This window comes from Geotrypetes seraphini, chromosome 4 (genome assembly GCF_902459505.1).
Source record: "Geotrypetes seraphini chromosome 4, aGeoSer1.1, whole genome shotgun sequence".
Lineage (NCBI taxonomy): Eukaryota > Metazoa > Chordata > Amphibia > Gymnophiona > Dermophiidae > Geotrypetes > Geotrypetes seraphini.
Genome location: NC_047087.1, coordinates 72,800,305 through 72,822,761, shown reverse-complemented (window position 1 = coordinate 72,822,761; position 22,457 = coordinate 72,800,305). Strand labels below are relative to the sequence as shown.

At 44.0% G+C, this 22,457-nt stretch overlaps 1 protein-coding gene across 1 annotated transcript in view; it reads left to right on the top strand.

The window, feature by feature from the left end:
- Positions 1-7,182: 7,182 nt before the first annotated feature.
- Positions 7,183-22,457, top strand: part of EPHA6 (EPH receptor A6) — an 895,964-nt gene continuing 880,689 nt past the window's right edge. Inside the window, exon 1 of the mRNA XM_033941517.1 lies at positions 7,183-7,395. Coding sequence (XP_033797408.1) covers positions 7,293-7,395 — 103 coding nt within the window. The 5' untranslated portion in view covers positions 7,183-7,292. The remainder of the gene's footprint in view (positions 7,396-22,457) is intronic.

Sequence of the window (22,457 nt, the reverse complement as noted above, 5' to 3'; positions counted from 1 at the left end):
TGACTCAGGCTCTTCCCCCACCTCAATTCCCCCCCTCACACAAATCAACCAAGCCCCGTAAAAAAATACACAGAACACTGAAAAAACTAGCCTACTCCCACTACCCCCCAACAGACCTCACTCTTACCCAGACCCTCCAAGGATTCTACCTAAACATAAGATCTATGAGAAACAAATCAATTTTGATCAAAGACTGGTTAACCGAAACCAACCCCGACCTCGTCCTACTCACGGAAACTTGGCTGATATCAGATAAAGATATTATCATCAAAGACTGTCTTCCCCAAGGTTTCAAGATCTTATCCCTAGCCAGAACTTGGGGAAGGGGAGGAGGACTAGCAATTATCTACAAAGACCATCTCAACTGCACCACTCTCAATGCCAAATCTTCCCCTAACTTAGAAACATTAGCCATCTCACTTACCTCAAAGTTGCTAGCCTCCTCCCTAACTATCACAATGTTCTACATTCCACCCAATAAGTGGACTTTAGCCAAGGAGGATTTCGCAGAATACCTACTAACCAACTCATTAGCAAGTCCATACAACCTATTATGCGGAGACATTAATATCCACCTGGAGAAGTTAGACCAGCCAGATATATCAGACTTTTGGTCACTAATCTCCCAACTAGGATACTTCAAACCCCCGCCCACCATAACCCATGAAAGAGGCCACCAACTCGATCTGGTGACATTTGCCACCAATGAGCAAATCAATCCCAAATTCCTCTGGAACCAAGACAACTGGTCTGACTCCCTATGGTCTGACCATAAACTATGCAGCTTTTCCATTTACGGCCAACAAAAAACCACCAAAAACATCAAAAAAAGAAACACCAAAACTCATACCTCCAGAGGTAAGATCGACCCGGTCGAATTCTGGTCCCTCTATGAAACCACTGCCAAACAAAATGAAGAACCAGACCAACTCATGATCTCCTGGCTCAAAGACAGCACAAACATTCTAGATAAAATTGCCCCCATAAAAACACGTACAATTAGAACTCCAAATCAAGAGGGATGGTTTGACCCAGAGCTACTACTGTTAAAAAAGGACCTTAGAAAATTAGAAAGAATTTGGATTAAATCTGGAACCCAGGAGCACAGAATAGCATGGAGACTCAAACTAAGAAACTACAAAAACCTCATCACGGAAAAGCGAAAAAATTTCTACGCCCATAAAATCGGAAACATCACAATCAACAGTAGTAACCTCTTTAAACTGGTCAATGACCTTTATAACCTAGAGACACGCACCGATAACCATGATGACGAATCCTCATTAACCGCTAACACCCTAGCAGACTTCTTCAACTCCAAGACACAGAAACTAAGATCATCTTTAACTTCCCCCCCCAACCCCCACGGGGACTTCCCAATTTTACCAAACACAGACAGGACCTCACGAGACCCAGGGTCCAGAATGGATCTAAGTTGGAACCAATTCACTCCCATTGACTGGCACACCTTTAACAAATACTTCAACAAATACTCCAACTCCTTCTGCAGACTGGATACCTGCCCCGCACACATCCTGAAAACTGCCCCGATCCACTTCAAAGCCAACATGCTGGCTTGGACAAACCGCCTTCTATCCACAGGGAGCTTTCCAGTAGAACAGGGCCACATTTCGATAACCCCAATCATAAAAAACACAAAAGAACCACCCAATTCACCGTCTAACTACAGACCAATTGCAAGTATCCCACTATTCACCAAAATAACTGAAGGGGTGGTAAACACCGAGTTAACTACATATCTGGAAAAATTCAACATACTAAATGAAAATCAATCAGGTTTCCGCTCTGATCACAGTACCGAATCCATCATAGCCTCTCTCCTAGACAACTTACACACACTCTTTAGCCAAGGCTCCAGCGCATTGATCGTGCAACTCGACCTGAGCAGTGCTTTCGACTTAGTCGACCACAACATTCTCTTAGACTGCCTTGCATACATCGGCATCTCCGGCCAGGTCCTCAACTGGTTCCAGGGTTTCCTAAGTAATAGATCATACCGAGTATTTAAGAATGACTCCTATTCATACAGCTGGGACAACTCCTGTGGTGTACCGCAGGGTTCCCCCCTGTACCCCACCCTGTTCAATGTATACCTTGCCTCCCTGGGTAATCTCCTGCATAGCCACAAACTTAAATTTTTCATCTACGCTGATGACATCACAATAGTCATCCCGCTATCCAACTTCACACCAGAACTCCTCTCCTTTCTCTCAAATACACTCAACCAGATAGAACTTTGGATGCAATCCTACAAACTGAAGCTAAACCCCGACAAAACAAAATTCTTCCTGGCTAGCCCCAAAGACAAAATCATAGACACCACAATTCAAGTAAAAGGATTGACCTTTCCCCTAGAACAAACCTTAAAAATACTAGGAGTCACACTGGACAAACACCTAACCCTGGAGAAGCACACCGACAATACAGTCAGGAAAAGCATCTCGGTGCTCTGGAAATTACGCACCATAAAAAAATATTTCGACGACTCATCATTCCGCCTCCTAGTGCAATCTTCTGTCCTTAGCACACTGGACTATTGTAATATCATTTACCTGAGCTCCACGAAGAAAAACACCAGAAGACTTAGAATGATCCAAAACACCGCTGTTTGCCTAATATTCGGCTTGAAAAAATGGGACCATGTCACCCCTTTCTACCACAAACTTCACTGGCTACCATTTGAATCCAGAGTCCTATTCAAATTCGCCTGTTTTTGCTACAAAACAGTTTTCGGTCTAGCCCCACACTACATTAATCTTAATGTATATTTTCTGTAAACCGCTTAGAACCTAACGGATGTAGCGGTATATAAGAAATAAATTACATTACATTACATTACATTAACCCTCACTTCATCCTGAATCACAGAAACAAGAACTCCCACAGAATCCAGCTATTTGCTTTCCCCTCCCTAAAAATCTGCCATTCCAATAAATTCTTCGACAAAACCCTCGCCTTCCAGGCCGCCAAGCTAAACCCACGGATAACCCAATTAATCCTCGAGGCTCCAACCTACCTTAGCTTTAGAAAACTACTCAAAACACACCTCTTCCAATGCCATGATACTTAAAGGTCCCCTCCCCAAAGAACCCCCCAATCCTCCCCCCTCCTTCTTCCCCTCACCCTACCCCCTTCCCCTCGCCCTTGCCCCTTCCCCGACCCACCCAACCCTTTTCCCCAACGTCACCCTCTTCGCCATCTGCATCCCTCCTCACACCAAGACCCAATTCTATGCAACTCCGCTCAGTTACTACTCATCTGCACACAACTATGTTTAATTAATGTAACCGATGCATGTTCAATAAAACCTAACTGTACATAACTATGCTTAATTAATGTAACAATGCATGTAATTATATTCAATCAATGTAATCTGTTCAACCAATTCTTAAACGCATGTAATCCTTGTTTAACTAATGTGAACTGCCTAGAACTCACTGGGTATGGCGGTATACAAGAATAAAGTTATTATTATTATTATTATTATTTTTAGATGGTTTTCTACGCTATTTTTCCGCAGGGCATCTAAGGGCCTCTTCTACTAAACTGTGCTAGTGGTTTTAGCGCCAGAGCCATGCTGAATGACCCGCGCTGGCCCGGACACTCATAAGAACTCTATGATCGTCAGGAGCAGCGTGGGCCATTCAGCGCAGCTCCCTGCGCTAAAACCGCTAGCACAGTTTAGTAGAAGAGGGGGTATGTCTCAAGGGGATATGTTGGGGAGGATGAGGTATTTTGGGCAGGATTAGGGCAGTCTTATGATTTGGGCATTCATCTACAATAATGGAATATTACAGAAAACATCCAGGACACAGCTTGGACTTTTGAGGCTAGACCTCTTTCAGTAATGAATAAGTGCCAAAAAGGTGGCCAAACTAACCAGATGGCCACTGGAGACATAAAAGCATGGCCTCTCCTCTTATTCCCCAGTGGTTACTGATCCCCTCCCACCCTCCAAAGAAGTGACTGAAACAGTACATACCAACCAGAGTTTATAGCCAGTCCTATTAGAGCAACAAGAAGGTCTCTAGAGTAGTCTGGTGGTCAGTGCAATGGACTGCAGAGAAGGGGACCCAGGCCCATATCCCACGCTAACTAGTATACTTGTGGTGGAAAGTGTGAGCCTACCAAAACTGATAGAGCTGACAAATAGATGACTCCTACAGGCATAAGGGCTATTGGGGAGGTATACAGTTGGGTATAGTAGGTTTTGAGTGAGTTCTGGAGGGCTCACCATACAATATAAGAGGGTTATGGTAAGATGTAAACCTGGGACATTTAGGGCTCCTTTTACAAAGCCGCACTAGGGCCTTAACACACGGAATAGCGTGCGCTAAATTGCCGCATGCACTAGCCGCTACTGCCTCCTTTTGAGCAGGCACTAGATTTTCAGCTAGCGCGCGCTATAGCGCAAGCTAATCCGGTGCATGCGCTAAAACCGCTAGCGCGGCTTTGTAAAAGGAGCCCTTAATGTGAATTTCACTGCACTGCCCCCTAGGGTGTCCCACTGCTCTGCTGGGATGGGGGTTTTTTGTGCATTTTTCATTTGATAGATGCACTGAGGACAACCACATCAAAGAAATGGCCATTTGAAAAAATATATATACTTTTTTCTCTACTGGATTTTTGGACGTTTTTCCCAACACGACCAAAATTGGATTTAGAATTCATATTGCAAGTGCTCCTCCACATTAATTACAAAAAGAAGGAATATGCAGGTCTTTTTTTTATTTTTTTTTCCAGTGCCTGCTGCAGTTGAAACAGTAGCTGGTAGAGGCAGTACAGTGTTTTGGCTTGTGCACTATCCCCCTCTAGTGCTCAGTGCTGTAGCAGATGGAGAGCTCCTTTCTCTGCCTGCTGCCCCAGTATTTTCTGGCAGCCTTCCCCTGCCCAGACTATAGCTCCACTGCACCCTGCTGAGCTTCCTTCAGTCCAGAAAAAACTGGAACTGTTTGCGGCTGAACTTCAAGAGAAGATAGATCCCCTTACAGCAACATCTCCAACTGTTCTTCTAATCCGGAGAGAAAGAGAAAGTTGTCATAGAGGAAGCCTGCTTTTTTCAGGCTTGCACTACAGACACCCGTTGTACATGTCAGATAAGATCAATGAACTAAGATATGACAAACTTTTAAGATGAAAAACACTGCAAACAAATTCACAAGAAAAAGAAATGAGTTAAGGAAAATATGTTTCATTTCAACAGGAAGACGTCAGCTCATATGAAACATGTCCAGTAAAGCGATAAATGCATGCTCCACATTTTGTAAAATGAATCCCAATACGATAAACACCGTATTTCTGATCAGAAACATGCATAGCACATATAGATTGTATCATACCGTTTTTAACCTTTTCATGCCTTCTCAGACCTTATTTAACCTTGCATCGTACATTTTAACCAAATCTGTCAGCTGGCAAGGAAAGACTCCCTTAGGCAATAATAGAGAAATGCATAAATCTCTGCTTTACTAGGAAATGATTTCTTTCTGTCTCCCTGCCTGTCTCTCACAGCTGCCTCCGGAGCTCAGAAAGGGCTACGAAAAACCAGAGATCACCTTAATAAATCATTAAACATCCATCCTAAAATATATTTCTCTGCTTTTACCTTTGGCATATTTCCCTCAGTTTTAACCACCTCCGTAGAAAACAAAGGGCACCCCTCTGACTCAAATTTAAGTAAAAAAAAAAAAATAATAATAATAATAAAAAGCTTTAAAATGAATGGGTTCTCCTCAAAGTCCTGGCAATTGCAGGCAGGATTTTTCTCTTGATATCATTATTAGAGCTCTCATATGCTGCTTACATAGAGAGGTTCTACCCCCCTACCCCAAACGTTTTGGAGGACTGAAGTCTGATGGAGTCCTCCAAGGATGGCAGTCAGCTGTACCTCCCTTAAAGGGGAGGCACCTTCCTCCCGGGCAGCAGCAGCTTGCACGACTTCTCCGCGAATCAGACAGAGAGACTCTTTCACCAGCTGGATTCAGCTTTATTCTCGAAAGAATGGCCCAGCTGTGAGCTGCCGGAACAGCGAAAGGCAGGCAGAAAGCCTGCAGCTGAGTCTGTGTTCGTTGAGCAAGTTATGCTCATTGCAGGACTGGGGCTTTCCAGGGCAGGCATGGGGCAGTAGGCATCTCCTCAGGAGGGGGTGGCAGTGATGGAGGAGCAGCTGCCGAGCTTAGGCTGGACGACAGGGAGAAGTTCCAGAGCCAGGAGCAGGATCAGGCATGGGGGCTGTTCTCTTGGGCACTGAGAGGCACTGATCTATGCAAACTTAAATAGGATCTACCACGGTCCAACAGCGAGCCAGTGTCTGGGACAGCAGATCATCCCTTACCAGTAACAGCACACTCAGATTGGCTTTCCTCTGCCTGGACCGAGCACATCCAGGGCAGGTATCCAGCTCTGCTTCCTTCTGCCCGGAGTCCCAGCACATCCTCCTAGCACCTTCCACTGCCCTTCTTTGTACCTTAAGGCAAAGCACCCTCCAGAACCAGTTTGCACCACCAGAACTGAGGATGTACAGTAAGAAACGAAAGATGTTGGTGCTGAGGGAAACAAACAGGGAAACAGACACCCTCAAGCTTGGGGTCACCAAGAGTTCTTTCCCCTGAAGCTGCTGTCCTTCTCATTTGGGAGCAGGAGCCTGTGATTACTTTTCACTGCTTAAAACTGAGCTTGGAATATTCCACTCCAGGATTCTGAGCCCAGGCTACCCGGGATAATTCATTCCTGGCTCTTCTCTATGCACTTTTTTTCCCCTTTGGGACACTGCTGGAACTGCTCTTTCACTTGGAGTCCCTAGAACTGTTTTGTGCACCTGCTCTCTTATCCAATGTCCTCACGGTCTCCGGGGCTGGCCCAACACCAACCCTCTTGCCCTACCTTCAGTCCTTCTATCCCTTGGGATAGTTCTCATTGTCACCCTTCTAATCCCGTCCCTGTTCTTGTGCTCCTTGGGGCTATCTAGCATTTTTGCTAACCTTACTTTCACATTTCCAGGGACTATCAACTTGTCCCCATCAACAAATCTGCCATCCAGTGCCACCCTCCTGTCCCCCACATCACTGGTCTATCCTTGAAATCCCTAAGATTGTGGAGCTTTCCATCTCCCACCCCCCTCCCAACACCACCACCACATACACAGACATACATGCGCATACTGTCCAGTGGGACTTGGAAGTGCAGTCTGTGCTCGGAGCTTAATTTCCCCCTCTCTGAAGGAAAACCTCCTCCCCTCCAGCTGCCTATTGCTGCAGCTGCTGGGGCTAGCCATGGGGTATGAAGATGCAAGGAGACTGCAGGGGATATTTGGACTGGTTTTCCCTTTCTTGGTGGCATTCTTAGTCCATGCCAATCACAGTTATAACAACCAAGGTAAGTAGCTGGGTAGAGGGTGCCGAGGCTGGGCTCACCTGGATTATGAGTGCAACCAGGGCCAATTTGGTGGGAATATGTGTCTCTTAGATTAGAGATATTGCTTTCTTTTATTTGACATGTGTGTTGTATGTGTGTTGTATATAACAGACTGCATTTGCATCTGAGCTAGAAATAAAAATTTCAGTCCTTGTACTTTAAAATCAAGGCCTCTTGAGCAAGTGCAATGCTTAATGAGGAATCAGAACAAACTTAAGTTATGTAGTTTAATTTAGAATACCTGTCCAAAGGTTACTATCATACACTCAAGTAATTTATATTAAACTGCTGGTAATATCCAGAAATACAAGTTTAAAAGTTCTCTAAGAATTTTCAAATTATCATACTTTTAAACATGTTTTTTTAAACATTTCTGTCCTCTAAGAAGTGAGTCTTAGCTCCTGAAAGCTATCAAGAAATGTGTTAATTTTAGTATCACCTTATACCTATTCTGGTTTTTTGACCTTTATTTCCGTGAATTTAAAAGACACTGTTCTAATGATCCAATTGTTCTGCAAAAGTAAAGCATGTCAAAAGGTGGCATTCTGTATAAAAGGATTATAACTAGCTCTTCATGTGAAGCCTGAAGGGCTTAAACATTGGTTTAGCAATGTCTGTCAGCCCCTGCTGTCTATTGCTACTGTTTTGTATCACCAAGTTATACAATGTCAATTAAACTGTTAAACTTGCTTGCTTTAAATTGTTTTGCTGCCCAGTTGGTTAAACACAGTCTGTAAAGTGACGTGAAGTTCACATGCTATATATGAGACCATGCTTTTCCCATGTTTTCAGCCTAGAACCTAAAACAGACTGTTTTATTCTTAGGCCATCAAACCGCAACAGGATATGTCTCCATACAGGCAAACATACAGAAATTTAAAGCAAAACTAAATAAGTGACCCAATGACGATTGGATGCATAAAGTCAGGTGTTATGAAAGGTTATTGAACACTTGGTGGCATGTCTGAGGGCCTGAAGAGTTATAAGAATAGAAGGTGGTTGATGATACCATCCCTTCACTCGAGTTTTAAGTCCATTCAACAATCCATACAGGCCCTGGCATAGTAAGGTGAGTGTGGGGGTGGGGGTGGGGCAGTCCGTCCCGGGTCTCTGCCCCACTCCTTCCTGATCTCCCCCTGCCGCATGCATGAACCCCTTCCCTTCCCGTGTGCCTCTTTAATTTTTCCTGCATGAGCAGCGTTACGAACTTGCTGCACGTATTGGTGTTGCGTTTCTCTGACATCACTTCCGGGCCCTGCCCCTAAGAAGTGAGGTCAGAGGCATAGCCGACACGATATGTGCGGCAAGTTCATGCTGATGCTCTCGCCTCAAAAATTAAAAAGGTACGGGGGAGGGAAGGCGGGGTGCATGTGCGGCTGGGGGGGGGGTGTCGGGAAGGACCGCCACTGTCCCGGGCGCCACTTACCCTTGCTATGCCACTGCATACAGGCAGCTTAAACTAAGGAGTCCTTTTACAATACTATGGTGTGCTTTCTGCCGGTTAAAATCCAGAACTGCGGGGTCAACTCAGGTGTCCCACGATAACATTGACAGCCGTGTGCACGTCCCATGCGCCTAAAAAGTAATTTTTATTTTTAGCACGGGGGACATGTTTGGGGGCTGAGAATAGGCATGCAAAGAACTAACCAGCTAGCATAGCTACATCCCCAGGCGCTATGAGCCTTTAATGCCTACACAATTGGCGTAGTTAAGGGCTCATGTGCTAATGGCCACACTCTAATGCAGGGGTGTCAAAGTCCCTCCTCGAGGGCCGCAATCCAGTCGGGTTTTCAGGATTTCCTCAATGAATATGCATGCACTGTTCTTTTGAGAAATCCCATTTAGGAGTAGCAGGGCTTCGGAGCTTGTTTAATTCTTTTTTTTTTTTTTTTTTTTTTAAGTCTTGGGCTAAGAAAAGCCCAGAAACAAAGGTAAATGAATCTATGTTTTAAGAGAATCACAAATGTATTGACAAGCCAGCTGAAAAAAATCCTGAAGAGCCCCATTTGGATACATTTTGCAAGCCCAGCTGAGAATAGTTTATGATCTAAAAGAGGCCGTGACCTAATGCTAATGTTTGTATGTGGAGTGTTTCAGTTTGTGAAATTACTCATTTTTATGATTTTTGAAAAATATTTCTTGCATATGCACTAGTTATGCATTTTCTTGTATTAGTCTACACCAGTGTCTCTCAAACGTTGCGAAGCTGCAGCACACGAAAAGTGATGACCACGGCTCGAGGCATCCGGAAGTGTGCGGATGTCCATGCACTGATGTCACATGCATGTGTGACATCATCATGTCAATGTCCGCACATGCGTGAAAGCCCTCCAGACAGGGCCCTAAGCCGCCAGTGCGGGGGGGGGGGAGTGTTGCAGGAAGGGAAGAGATGTGGAGGGAAGGAGCGGCGCTGGTGCCGACTGACGGGATGTGCCTATCACTGTTAGAGACACGTCTTGCAGGCAGTCCGCCAGCGTCGGTGCCTCTCCTCCTCCCTGGCGTCTCACGGCACACCAGGAATCTTGGGCGACACACTCGTGTGCCGTGGCGCAAAGTTTGCGATACACTGGTCAAGATTTGTGTGTTAATTTTAGGGCCTCTTCTATCAAACTGCGCTAGGAACTTTATGAGCAGCGGGAGCAGCGCGGGCCATTCAACTAGGGCAGTTTGATATAAGAGACCTTCTAGCTTTTAAAGAGTAGATGTGATAATTTAACTCTCCTCCTCCTTATATAAAACCATAGCATAGTTTTTAGCGCCGGCCACGGCAGGAGCAGCTCCGACACTCATTGAATTCCTATGAGCACTGGAGCTGTTACCACCCCGGCTGGTGCTAAAACAACACACTATGGTTTTGTAAAAGGGGTGGGGGTGGGGTGTCTATTTTTTTAATTATTCAGCAATTGCCAAAGCTTGGATTTACTGCATATTTTGTTTGCTAGCAGTTTTTCTACAAAATGTAGGGCCCCCTTTTACAAAGCTGCTGCTGCGGTAATTGAACTGAAGTCTGTAGGAATTAAATGGGCTTTGGTACATTTACCACAGCAGCATTTGCTATCGCAGCTTTATAAAAGGAGCCCATAGTTATCCAACTGACGTCAATAATTGTATTTGTTTCAAGAAAGCAATAAAAATGAATATTCATTGGTTAATATCCTTGAGGAATAAGTTATAACATGTAAAATATGCAGGATTTACAAGTAGATGCCGAAAAGTTCTCAGCCCAACCAACCAACTGCTTAAATTCTGAGCATTATTTTGCTACTGTAGCTGAAAAGAGTGTTATCTTATTTCTGTAAGTGCCAATATGCAGAAACAAAAGTCTATGTTTTTGACATTGTGTCAGGTCATTGATTGAAAAAAAAGTAAACCACTAGCAATAGGAATATAATAAACCACTAGCAATAGGTCATTGATTGAACCATATCCACATCATTCTCTTCTTGGTTGGCTCAGAACTTCTCAGCACCCCCTCATAGTGTGAAGACTTTCAGTCTCTGGTAACCAGAGCTGAGATTGTGATGTCAAAATGCCTCATTCCACCAATAAGAGCCAACCTTATCAGTGATGTCACAAAGGCTTTACTTGACTCACTTTTATTATATTCAAGGGGGTGCTGAAAAGTTCTCAGCCCAACCAATTCTGAGCTTTATTTTGCCACTGTAGCTGAAAAGTGTGTTATCTTATTTCATTAACCCCTCCCCCCCTTTTACTAAATAGCGGTAGCAGTTATTAGCGCAGGGAGCCGTGCTGAATACTCTGCGCGGCTCCTGATGTTCATAGAGTTCCTATGAGCGTTGGGATCAGTGCAGAGCACTCAGCACAGCTCCCTGTGCTAATAACCACTATTGCAGTTTAATAAAAAGGGGGGGGGGGGTAAGTGCCAATTTACAGAAACAAAATTCTATGTTATGACATTGTTTCAGAACATTGATTGAGCCATATCCACAACATTCTCTTTTTGGTTGAGCTGAGAACTTTTCAGCACACCCTTCGTAAAAAGATTGAAAATTGTAGATACTAACATGGCAATGCTGTTTTTTTTTTGCAAACATTGCATTTTAAATCACAAAATAGTGCACTTCTTGTCCCAGTGCTCCTAGAGCACTTTGTGGCCCATTAGTATATAACTTGCACTCTGGTAAAAGGAACACACTTCTTGTTACCAGAGTGCAAGCTATGTAATAATGAAATGCAAAACATGTAAATGCATGCAAAACAGCTGTTATTATGCAAAATGTATAGTGCAGCTTGTGTTTACCCTTGCAAATTGTATTATTTATGGAAAGACAATGCAAGCTTTGAGTAGTGTTATCTTTCTTCTCCAGGAGCACTGGGTCACAAACTCATGGCCTGATGCTATCAGGAAGCCTTTTAAAGAGTCTGTTGCCTGACCTTGCTCCACATCGCTTATCTGCCCACTGTTGGCATCATATAGAAACCCCCTTTTCCACATATCCGCCACTGGCACTTACCAAGGATCATTCTGATGAATAATTGGGGACCAGGGTGGGTGGGGGAGGAAGATTGCTCTTCATAAGCTCTTGTCTAAGCAACATTTGAATTCAAAATTAAGCTGACTGAGGTTTAGAATGATAGGTAAGGGTTGTTGCCTCTCCTATACTTAAACAGATACATATTAGTCATATATTGATATGTGAATATAATTTATTATAATTGGAAGTCTGTTTTATTCTATTTAAATTTTTTTGTTGTTGGGGGGAATTTTTACCTGAAGTTCAATACAAAAGAAAGCAGTTAGTACTTGATACTAACCATATAACTGCTTTGGAATATCAACCTGAACACTTATTGGGTGATGGGCAAATCTTAGAGATTTATATGAGACAAGTGAGATGTTCCTACCCTCCCGCAGCGAGGAACCATCCAAGTCAGTGCTATCATATTAGGTACATTAGTTTCTATTTCATTTACTGACTTCTTTCTTCTATTCCATTTTACATTGGTTTATACACTGTTTCCAATATATTGTAAACCTGCTATAAGATATTTTGTACAGAGTACCATAAAGAAAGTGACATTATAATTTTCTGCTATTGAGATCTCCTTATTAATATTCAAGTAAGTGGTGGCATAAGGTAGGGCAAATTATGCATTTGGAAATGGGAGCAGCTTTAGTTTATGGAAAAGAACAGGAGTAGAGTTGACTATGGAAAACTTTATGAGTAAATGTGAAGTCAGAAGGAAGAAGGAAGGATAAATTATGGTCTTCACAGATGGAGGAAGAACAGCAAAATGCAAAATTAGCTTTCGTAGATGAACAATACGAAGAAAGGGGAGTAGACTAAGCTGCTTACCTGTTCAAATATTAATTGTAATTCACCACATGTAGCTTAGAACATAAAAGGGACCTTTTTCTAAGATGTAAAAGGCATTCATGCAAGCTTAACAGTATACAATAAAATAATGGAGTACCATGGGACCTACTCAGACATCCTGCAGTAACTTCAAAATATGGTGTTCGCTAACTGCACACTAAACATGTTTTCTATTTTTTTGAGGGGGGTGTCAGGGAAGAAAATGAGCATTCTTGCACTAATCAGCACATCTACATTTCCATGCACTAATTTGTTAGTGCACAAATAATTCATGCACCTTTATTGCCTAACTTCCCCTTTTACAAAGCCATGCAACAAAATCCCCAAAGCCCTTTAAAATTTCTATGGGGTTCATAATCCAAAGAGAAAAACGTCCAAAAAACGGCCTAAGTCGGCACTTGGATGAACATTTCCCAAATACGTCCAAGTGCCAATAATAAAAATGGGTTTTGGATCTGTATCTAAACGATCTAGGGCTTCATAGTGCCGCTGAACGACCAAAGCTAAACGGGGCATTTCAGGAGGAGTGTCGAGGGCAGGAGTTGGGAGGGACATGGGCTGGCTTAAACTTAGTCGTACAGCATGAATAACTGAAAATTATATAGCCCAGGACTGACTGAACTTGGACGTTGTGACCTAGACCAAGTAAAACATGGTCTAAGTCACAAAAACCCACCTAAAGTCACCAGATAAGCACTGCAAACACATAAAACAGACCCCCATACACTACCCCAGTGATCACTGACCCAACCACCCCCATAAAAATATTAATCACACCTTTAAAATTCAGCCTCCAGACCATCATCACCTGGCAGCTTGGCATAGGAAAGCCTAGTCATCCAGCACAGAGGCGGCTTAAGCCGTCTTGGGGTGGGTTAGGGACCCATAGAGAGGAGGACCCATGCCCATAAGCCTCTGTAATCACTGCATTGATACTTAAACGTGCACTCTCCTATACATCCCCAAACCCTTTTGTACTGGCATATAAGTAGCTCCTGCAGCCATAAGGGTTATTGGGGTGGTAGATAAGTGGGTCTAGGGGTTTGTGGAGGTGGTTTGGGGGGCTCACCGTGACCTATAAGGGAGCTGTAGTGAGGAGAAGACATGGCACCCTTTTTGTGAAGTTCACAGCAGTGCCCTGTAAGGTACCCCACTATTTAGGTGCCATGTCTGGGGGTTCAGTCCATCACTTTGCAGACCCCTTCCACGTCCAACAGGGCTTGTTCTAGGCATTTTTGACTTGGATGAAAAGTTGGACGAAAATATGGTTTAAAGAAGGACGATTTAGTGACTTGGACGATCGGATTGGCAGGCCATATAGTTAGACGATTTTCTAAACAAAAAAATTTTGGATGTATTTTTTGAAAATGTGTCCTAGGCTTTTTTTTTTTTACTTTGGACAACTTGTGACTTAGATAAAAATGGACTTAGACGTCCCTTTCGATTATGCCCCTCCATGGGTTTAGGGGCAATTATTGCATCATCAGCTGCTAGCACGCCTTTGTAAAAATTGGGGGTGGAGGGTGTGGGGGAGAGGTAAAATAGGTGGAAGTAAGTGCTCAGTTGATAATAAAAAAAAAGCCATGCACTAATGGCACATTAGCACATAACCATTAATTATTTTTTAAAAAGAAAGTAGGTCATTTTTTTATTTCATCTTTGTAAAAGGACCCCAAAGTTATTTGTAGTAGGAAATAGCCCATAGGAAGCATGCAAGGTTGTTTTAAGTTAAAGAGTTTTGTGTTACATGATTGGAGAATTATGAGGGCCGCTGAAAAATTCTCAGTCCAACCAAGAAAAGAATAACATGGAGCCAAGAAACATACAAATTTTTCCACCTTTTTTGACACTTTTTGTTCCATTTCGTAACATTGAAATGAAAAGGGTCAAGAAAAGTGTGGGCTAACTTGAAAGTTTCATGGCTCTACATCAGGGGTGCCCTCACTTTTTGGGCTTGCGAGCTACTTTTAAAATGACCAAGTCAAAATGATCTACCAACAATAAAATTTTAAAAAAACACAACGCACATTGTACGCATAGAAAATGTTAATTATCATTCCTATTCCAGGGTTTTTCAAAGAGGTCAAAGCAGATGACTCTATGCACTATCACCTCAGTAACAACCATACAAAAATAGACAAATATACCCCCCTCCCTTTTTACTAAACCATGATAGCAGTTTTTAGAGCGCAGGGAGCTGCGCTGAATGCCCAGCACTGCTCTCGACGCTCATAGGCTCCCTGCGCTAAAAAACTCTATTGCGGTTTAGTATAAGGGGACCTTAGTGTAAAATATAGACAGCAGATATAAATTCAGACACATTTTGATCACTAAATTTAAAATAAAATCATTTTTCCTACCTTGTCTGGTAATTTCATGAGTCTCTGGTTGCACTTTCTTCTTCTGACTTTGCATCCAATCTTTCTTCCCTTCTTTTAGCCTGTATGCTTCTTCTCCTCCAGACCTCATTTCCTCCCCCAACTTTTCCTTCATCTCTCCCTGCCCTTTCTTTCTCTCTGCCTCCCTTTCTTTTTTTTCTGTTTCTCTTCTTTCCTTCTGTCTCCCTGCCTGCCCTTTTTCTTTCTTTCTCCCTGCCCTCCCCCAAGCCACTGCCATCGGGGACCAGGGACCAGGACCCAAACCGCCACCAATAACAGGCCTGAAAGCCGACGCCGCCCCAAGCTGTCCCTGCTTCGGCCGACCAGCATTCCTCTCCCTGATGTCAATTCTGCCGTCGGAGAGAGGAAGGCTGATTGGCCCAAGATCGCGATGGACCTATTGGGGAAATGCTGCCGGGTCCTGCCTTCGCGGAAACAGAAAGTAGGCAGGACCCGGCAGGAAGAAGAACAAATGCTTCACTAACCTGTCTCCCGCATTAGGCCGTAGCGAACCCTTGCTTCAGGGCTCTCAACATGTGCATGCCGGCTTCCCTTCCCCCCTCCCCCTGGGCATAACTTCCGGTTTCGGAGGGAAGAGAAGAGAAGCCGGCACGCACACGTTAGAGCCCGGAGCATAAATTCGCTAGGGGCTGAAATCTCCAAGCCTGTTTTTTTTTTTGTTTTGTTTTTTTAATGTTCAGCAGCGGCGGCAGCAGCAGATGACAGCTGGGCGGACCGCCCAGCTAAAAGGCCCTAGAGAGAACACTGGAGAGGAAGGCTGATCGGCCCGGTAGATCAGGACGGCAACACGAGTCTATCACGGAGCCCGGGATGGGCTCCGCGATCGACTCGCGTTGCCTTCCTGAGTTACTGGTCGATCGCAATCGACGTGTTGGGCACCCCTGCTCTACATCATTCTCTTCTTGGTTGGGCTGAGAACTATTTAGCGGCCCCTCATATTGTGATGTCATAGTGCCTCATTCCACCAATGCCTAAGATCCAACCTTGTCGGTAATGTCACAATGGCTTGGTTTCCCTATACTTGTGCCCATTTGCTAGATGCATTTGCCTCATAAAAATGAAAAGTGTCACGAAAAGTGTGGGTTAACTTGTAAGTTTCATGGCTCCACATCATTCTCTTCTTGGTTGGGCTGAGAAATTTTCAGTGACCCCTCGTAACAAATATAAAATCTGAACTGAGGTACAATCATGTGACCTTGATCATAGAAATGGATAAGGGCCTCAAGTCATGGAGGTATGGTCACAATTCACAAGCAGGAGTCAGAATATTTTCTCTGTCATATTTACGGTACAGTATATTGCAATGGTGGGATGAATTGCACCAGGAATACTATAAGTAATGGACTGGTATTGGAAAGAATAAAAAATATCATGATTGTATATACAATGGTCTTCTGTAAGTTAAATAAAATAAAAAATAAAAAAAAAGTTTAAAAAAAATCAAATACCTTGAATCATATAAAATCCTAAATATTTCCTATTAAGTTTCTTTTGTTGGTTGTTTTCTATCACTTTCTGGTGAATTCAATTGATTAGCAATGTATACAATATTACTGTATTTTAGCTTTATTTTGGATTCTTGGTAAGTTTTTATCCAATCTCCAAAGATACTGTTGAATTGAGCTTTCAAACCTGCAAAGATCCCTTCTACTGTATATTTTCTGTAAAGCAGGTTATTATCATGTTTCTTTAGTTCTAGAGATCACAGCTTATTAAACACCCATAAGGCTTCCAGAAGTGGTAACGATCAACATATTACTCAATTCCAAGTAAACATATATATTATAATCAAGTTCTGAAAGCAGCCCAAAAACGGTTCAATTATTTTCAAAGGTGATTTTTTCAAATCTGAATCATATGCCATATGTAAGAGACAGACTTATAATATTCTTAATTACAGAAAGGTTAGGTCATGAATAATTACTCTTTATGTAACCCATCCTTCAAAATCTTTTTAGTTTTATTTTTCTTCAGGGTGTGGAGCAGGTTACTGCAACACTTAGGGGATCTTTTACTAAGGTGTGCTAGCTGATTTAGCACACGCTAAATACTAACGCGTCAATAGAATATAACAGGTGTGCTAGCATTTAGCACGCACTAGCCCATTCTTCTATTAAAGGGCGGGTATTTGGAATGGGCAGACTTGGTGGGCTATAGCCCTTTTCTGCCGTCTTTTTCTCTGTTTCTATTAAACTGCACTAGCAGTTTTTAGCGCAGAGCCACGCTGAATGGCCCGCACTGCTCCGGATGCTCATAGGAACTCTATGAGTGTCGGGAGCAGCGCGGGCCATTCAGCGCGGCTTCCTACGCTAGAAAACTGCTAGTGCAGTTTAATAAAAGAGGCCCTTAATTGGCTAGTGAGTCTTAGTAAAAGACCCCCTTAGTTCCTTATCACATGCACCATGTTTCTCTATGGCGTAGCAGCTAATGAGGTGACTCATTAAGAATTTTTTCATAGGGGTGTCTGTATGTATTCACAGTAAAGTTGGATGATACTAATCATTTCCTATTGTGTTTATTTAAAACACCCTTGATGAAAAGCACCTAATTTATATGGACATGAGAAAGCCTAAGTAATGATATTATGCATATGAGCAACTTAATTATTTCATATATGACATTTTGAATTTTGGCAGCATTATCAAGATGTTTTTTTGAAACAAATATTTCATATTTAGTGTATGACAGCTTAATAAGGGGAAAAATAATATTCAAATGCTATACATTTACCCTCAGATTCTATACGAGGGGGTGCTGAAAAGTTCTCAGCCAACCAACTAACTTCTTAAATTCTGAGCTTTAGTTTGCCACTGTAGCTGAAAAGAGTGTTAATCTTATTTCATTAAGTGCCAATTTGCAGAAACAAAATTCTATATTTTTGACATTGTTCCAGATCATTGATTAAACTATATTGACATCATTTGTTTCTTGGTTGGGCTGCAAATTTTTCAGTATCCCCTTGTATATGGCGCTCAAAATTACATGTGAAAATTTGAGCACACACCCAGTTTCCACATACAATTTAATTGAGTAATGAGCCAATTGGGGCTAGATTCACAAACCTGCCCGATCCGGGCCCGATCCGAGCAGGTCCGATGAATTCCCTACACTCTAATATGCAGATGGGGGTGATCAGAGGAACGTCCCCATCTGCTGGCACAGATCACAGGTCTGCGATCCTGATGCATGTGCATGCGTCTAGACCTGTCCAGCCGCAATTTTTTTTTTTTTTAACTTTTACTTGACGCACGCTGACTCTCCTGCTCTCGCTTTGTAAGCCCTGCTCTTGCCGCCCAGACTCTCTTGCTCTCTGCTGCCTTCCCTGCAGTGCAAGCCCGTGAGTTTAAACCTGCGGGCTCGCACTGCAGGGAAGGCGGCAGAGCCAGGGGAATAGAGAGGAGATGTCAGCTTGCCCAATAAGCACTAAAGACAGGCAAGGGGAGAAGAGAGCAGGGCAGCATAGCGGAAGAGAGGAGATTGGCAGAGAGCTGGGCGCTTTTTGGTAGTTTCAGGGCTGCAGGCTGGGATTTTAGGCAGAGAGTAGAGAGCAGGACAGTCGGAAAGGCGGTGAGCGACTGGTCCCCAGCAGTCGCTTCTTTTGAACGGCCAGCCCAGTCGGTGTTCCTGAAGTTTTCTTTTGTGAATCACCTCCTTCCTATATTTGCATGCAATTCCCCCTTATTTGCATGCTGTGGCCGGGCCGGTTCCCAAGTACGAGGGAAAGCCTGGCTCGGACCACAAGAAAGAATTTTGTATGCCTTTTATATGGTTAAGTGAAGGAAAAACCCGGATACCGGATTTCTGGAAAACAGCATCAGGTTTAAGAACATAAGAACATAAGAAGTTGCCTCCGCTGAGTCAGACCATAGGTCCATCCTGCCCAGCGGTCCGCTCCCGCGGCGGCCCATCAGGCCCATCGCCTGAGTAGTGGTCTATACCTATCTATACCCTTCAATTCCTTTTTCTTCTAGGAATCTATCCAAACCTTCTTTGAAACCATTTAATGTTTTGTTGTCTACAACAGCCTCTGGAAGCGCGTTCCATGTATCCACCACCCTCTGAGTGAAAAAGAACTTCCTAGCGTTTGTTCTAAACCTGTCCCCTTTCAATTTCTCCGAGTGCCCCCTTGTACTTGTGGTGCCCCTTAATTTGAAAAATCTGTCCCTGTCTACTTTCTCTATGCCCTTCAGGATCTTGAAGGTTTCTATCATGTCTCCTCTAAGTCTCCGCTTTTCTAGTGAGAAAAGTCCCAACTGCTTCAATCTGTCGGTATATGGCAGATTTTCCATTCCCTTTATCAGTTTAGTTGCTCTTCTCTGTACTCCCTCAAGTACTGCCATGTCCTTCTTGAGGTACGGCGACCAGTACTGGACACAGTACTCCAGATGCGGCCGCACCATTGCACGATACAGCGGCATGATGACTTCCTTCGTCCTGGTCGTAATACCCTTCTTAATGATACCCAACATTCTGTTTGCTTTCTTTGAGGCTGTGGCGCACTGCGCCAATGCCTTCAGTGTTGCGTCTACCATCACTCCCAGGTCTCTCTCCAGGTTACTGACCCCTAGCGGTGTTCCCCCCATTCTGTATGTGAACATCGGGTTCTTTTTCCCCACGTGCATGACCTTGCATTTCCCTATGTTGAAGCTCATTTGCCATTTTTCGGCCCACTTTTCCAGCTGCGTTAGATCCTTTTGGAGATCTTCGCAGTCTTCCCTGGTTTGAGCCCTGCTGTATAGTTTGGTATCATCTGCAAATTTAATGACCTCACACTTGGTTCCCGCCTCTAGGTCGTTTATGTAAATATTGAACAGGAGCGGTCCTAGCACCGACCCCTGTGGAACTCCGCTCGTGACCCCTTTCCAGCCTGAGTAATGGCCCTTTACTCCAACCCTCTGCTTCCTGTTTGCCAGCCAGTTTCTGATCCATCGGTGGACCTCCCCTTGCACCCCGTGGTTCCATATCTTCTTAAGCAGTCTCTCGTGTGGTACCTTGTCGAAGGCTTTTTGGAAGTCAAGGTAAATGATGTCTATAGATTCCCCTTTATCCACCTGGTTGTTCACCCCCTCAAAGAAGTACAATAAGTTGGTGAGGCATGACCTGCCCTTGCAGAAGCCATGTTGACTCGGTTTTAGCTGCCCATTTTTTTCGGTGTGTTCACAGATGCTGTCTTTAATTAGTGCCTCCATCATCTTTCCCGGGACTGAGGTCAGGCTCACTGGCCTGTAGTTTCCTGGGTCGCCCCTTGAGCCCTTCTTGAAGATGGGCGTAACATTTGCTATTTTCCAATCCTCCGGGATCTCTCCAGTTTTTAAGGATAGGCTGTATATCTGTCGAAGTGGCTCCGCTATTTTGTTTTTTAGTTCCTTGAGTACCCTTGGGTGAATGCCGTCTGGACCTGGTGATTTGTCGCTCTTTAGTCTGTCTATCTGCCTGAGTACATCTTCTTGGCTTACCTCTAAATTGACCAGTTTATCATCTTGGTCTCCTATTGCGATCTCCTCGGGTTCCGGAATGTTGGTTGTATTCTCCACCGTGAAGACTGACGTGAAGAACTCATTTAACCTTTCAGCTATCTCTTTCTCTTCTTTTACTACTCCCTTTCTATCTCCATCATCCAATGGTCCCACTTCTTCTCTTGCCGGTTGCTTCCCCTTGACGTATCTGAATAACGACTTGAAGTTTGTTGCTTCCTCTGCCAGTCTCTCTTCGTATTCTCTTTTTGCTTTTCTAACCACTCGGTGACACTCCTTCTGGTGTTCTTTGTGCACTTTTTGGTTCTTCTCTGTTTGGTCTTTTTTCCATTTTCTGAACGATGCTTTCTTGTCGCTTATCGCCTTCTTCACTGCATTTGTTATCCACACTGGGTTTTTTGTTCTATTTTTTTTTGCATCCTTTCCTGAACTTGGGGATGCACAGGTTTTGCGCTTCGTGCACAGTTCCCTTGAGTAAGGTCCAGGCTTTTTCTACGGATTCCATCTTCCCTATGTTGCCTTTGAGTTTCTTTCCCACCATTTCCCTCATGGCATCATAATTTCCTTTTTTGAAGTTGAGTGCCGTCGTTGTGGTTCTTTTCCCCTTTGATGATCCAATTTCTAGCCTGCACTGGATCGTGTTGTGATCACTGTTACATAGCGGGGCTAATACTGTCACCTCCTTTGCTGGCCCCCCTAGTCCGTTGAAGATTAGGTCAAGAGTGGCGTCACCCCGTGTTGGTTCCGTGACCAGTTGCTCCATGAAATAGTCCCTCGTGACCTCTAGGAAATTGGTCTCTCTTGCGCAGTTTGAGTGCCCAATACTCCAGTCTATCCCAGGATAGTTGAAGTCCCCCATCACCACCACATTTCCGCTTCTGCATACCTGCCTTAGTTCTGCCTCCAGGTCCTGGTCGATTTCTTCAGGTTGTCCAGGTGGGCGGTAGTACAGACCCAATTTAATGTCTGCCCCAGTTCCTCCCTGTAGCTTAACCCATAGTGATTCCAAGCCATCCGCCCGTACTGTTGTTTCCATCCTGGTTGAGGGTATGGAGTCTTTTATGTACAGCGCTATTCCTCCACCCTTTTTATGTGCCCTGTCTCTCCTGTATAGTTTGTACCCTGGTATGGCCACATCCCATTGATTTTCCTCAGTCCACCACGTTTCTGTGACTCCAATTATGTCTAGGTCCTTTTTGCTGGCAGTGATTTCTAGTTCTCCCATTTTGGCCCTCAGGCTCCTAGCATTTGTGTACAGGCAGTTTAAGACCCAGTTTTTTGCCCTCTCTTTTTGTTTTCCTCGAGTTTTGGTACTCCTGCAGTCCTCCTCATGGTTTGCCAGCCCCCGAGCTTCATCCTCCTCCTGCTGCTGTGTGTCTGTGACGTACTCAGCCTGTATCTCCTGCACCTCTTGTTCTCGTAATTCCCACTCAGTTCTGGGCTCTATTTCACAAAGTCTTTGCCCCTCTGTCTCCTGTTGTTCTGTGTTGGTGCCGCTTACGAGTTCCATTTGTGCCCTCGGTCCCTGCAATGCGTCCTTAGGTCCTTTTTCAAAACATACACACTCAGTCCCAAGTCCTCCTTTACAATGTCCCAGGTCAGTATCCTTGTCAGGTACTGATGTCCGATGTGTCGAAGTCAGATCGACTATCGGCTTTCCCCTTCTCTTCAGTTTAAAGCCAAGTCTATGACGTTCTGGACATTGCGTGCCAGCATCCTCGTCCCAGCTGTGCTAAGGTGCAGTCCATCTCTTCTGTAGAGCTTGTTCTTCCCCAAGAAAGTAGTCCAGTTCCTAACAAAGTGGAAACCCT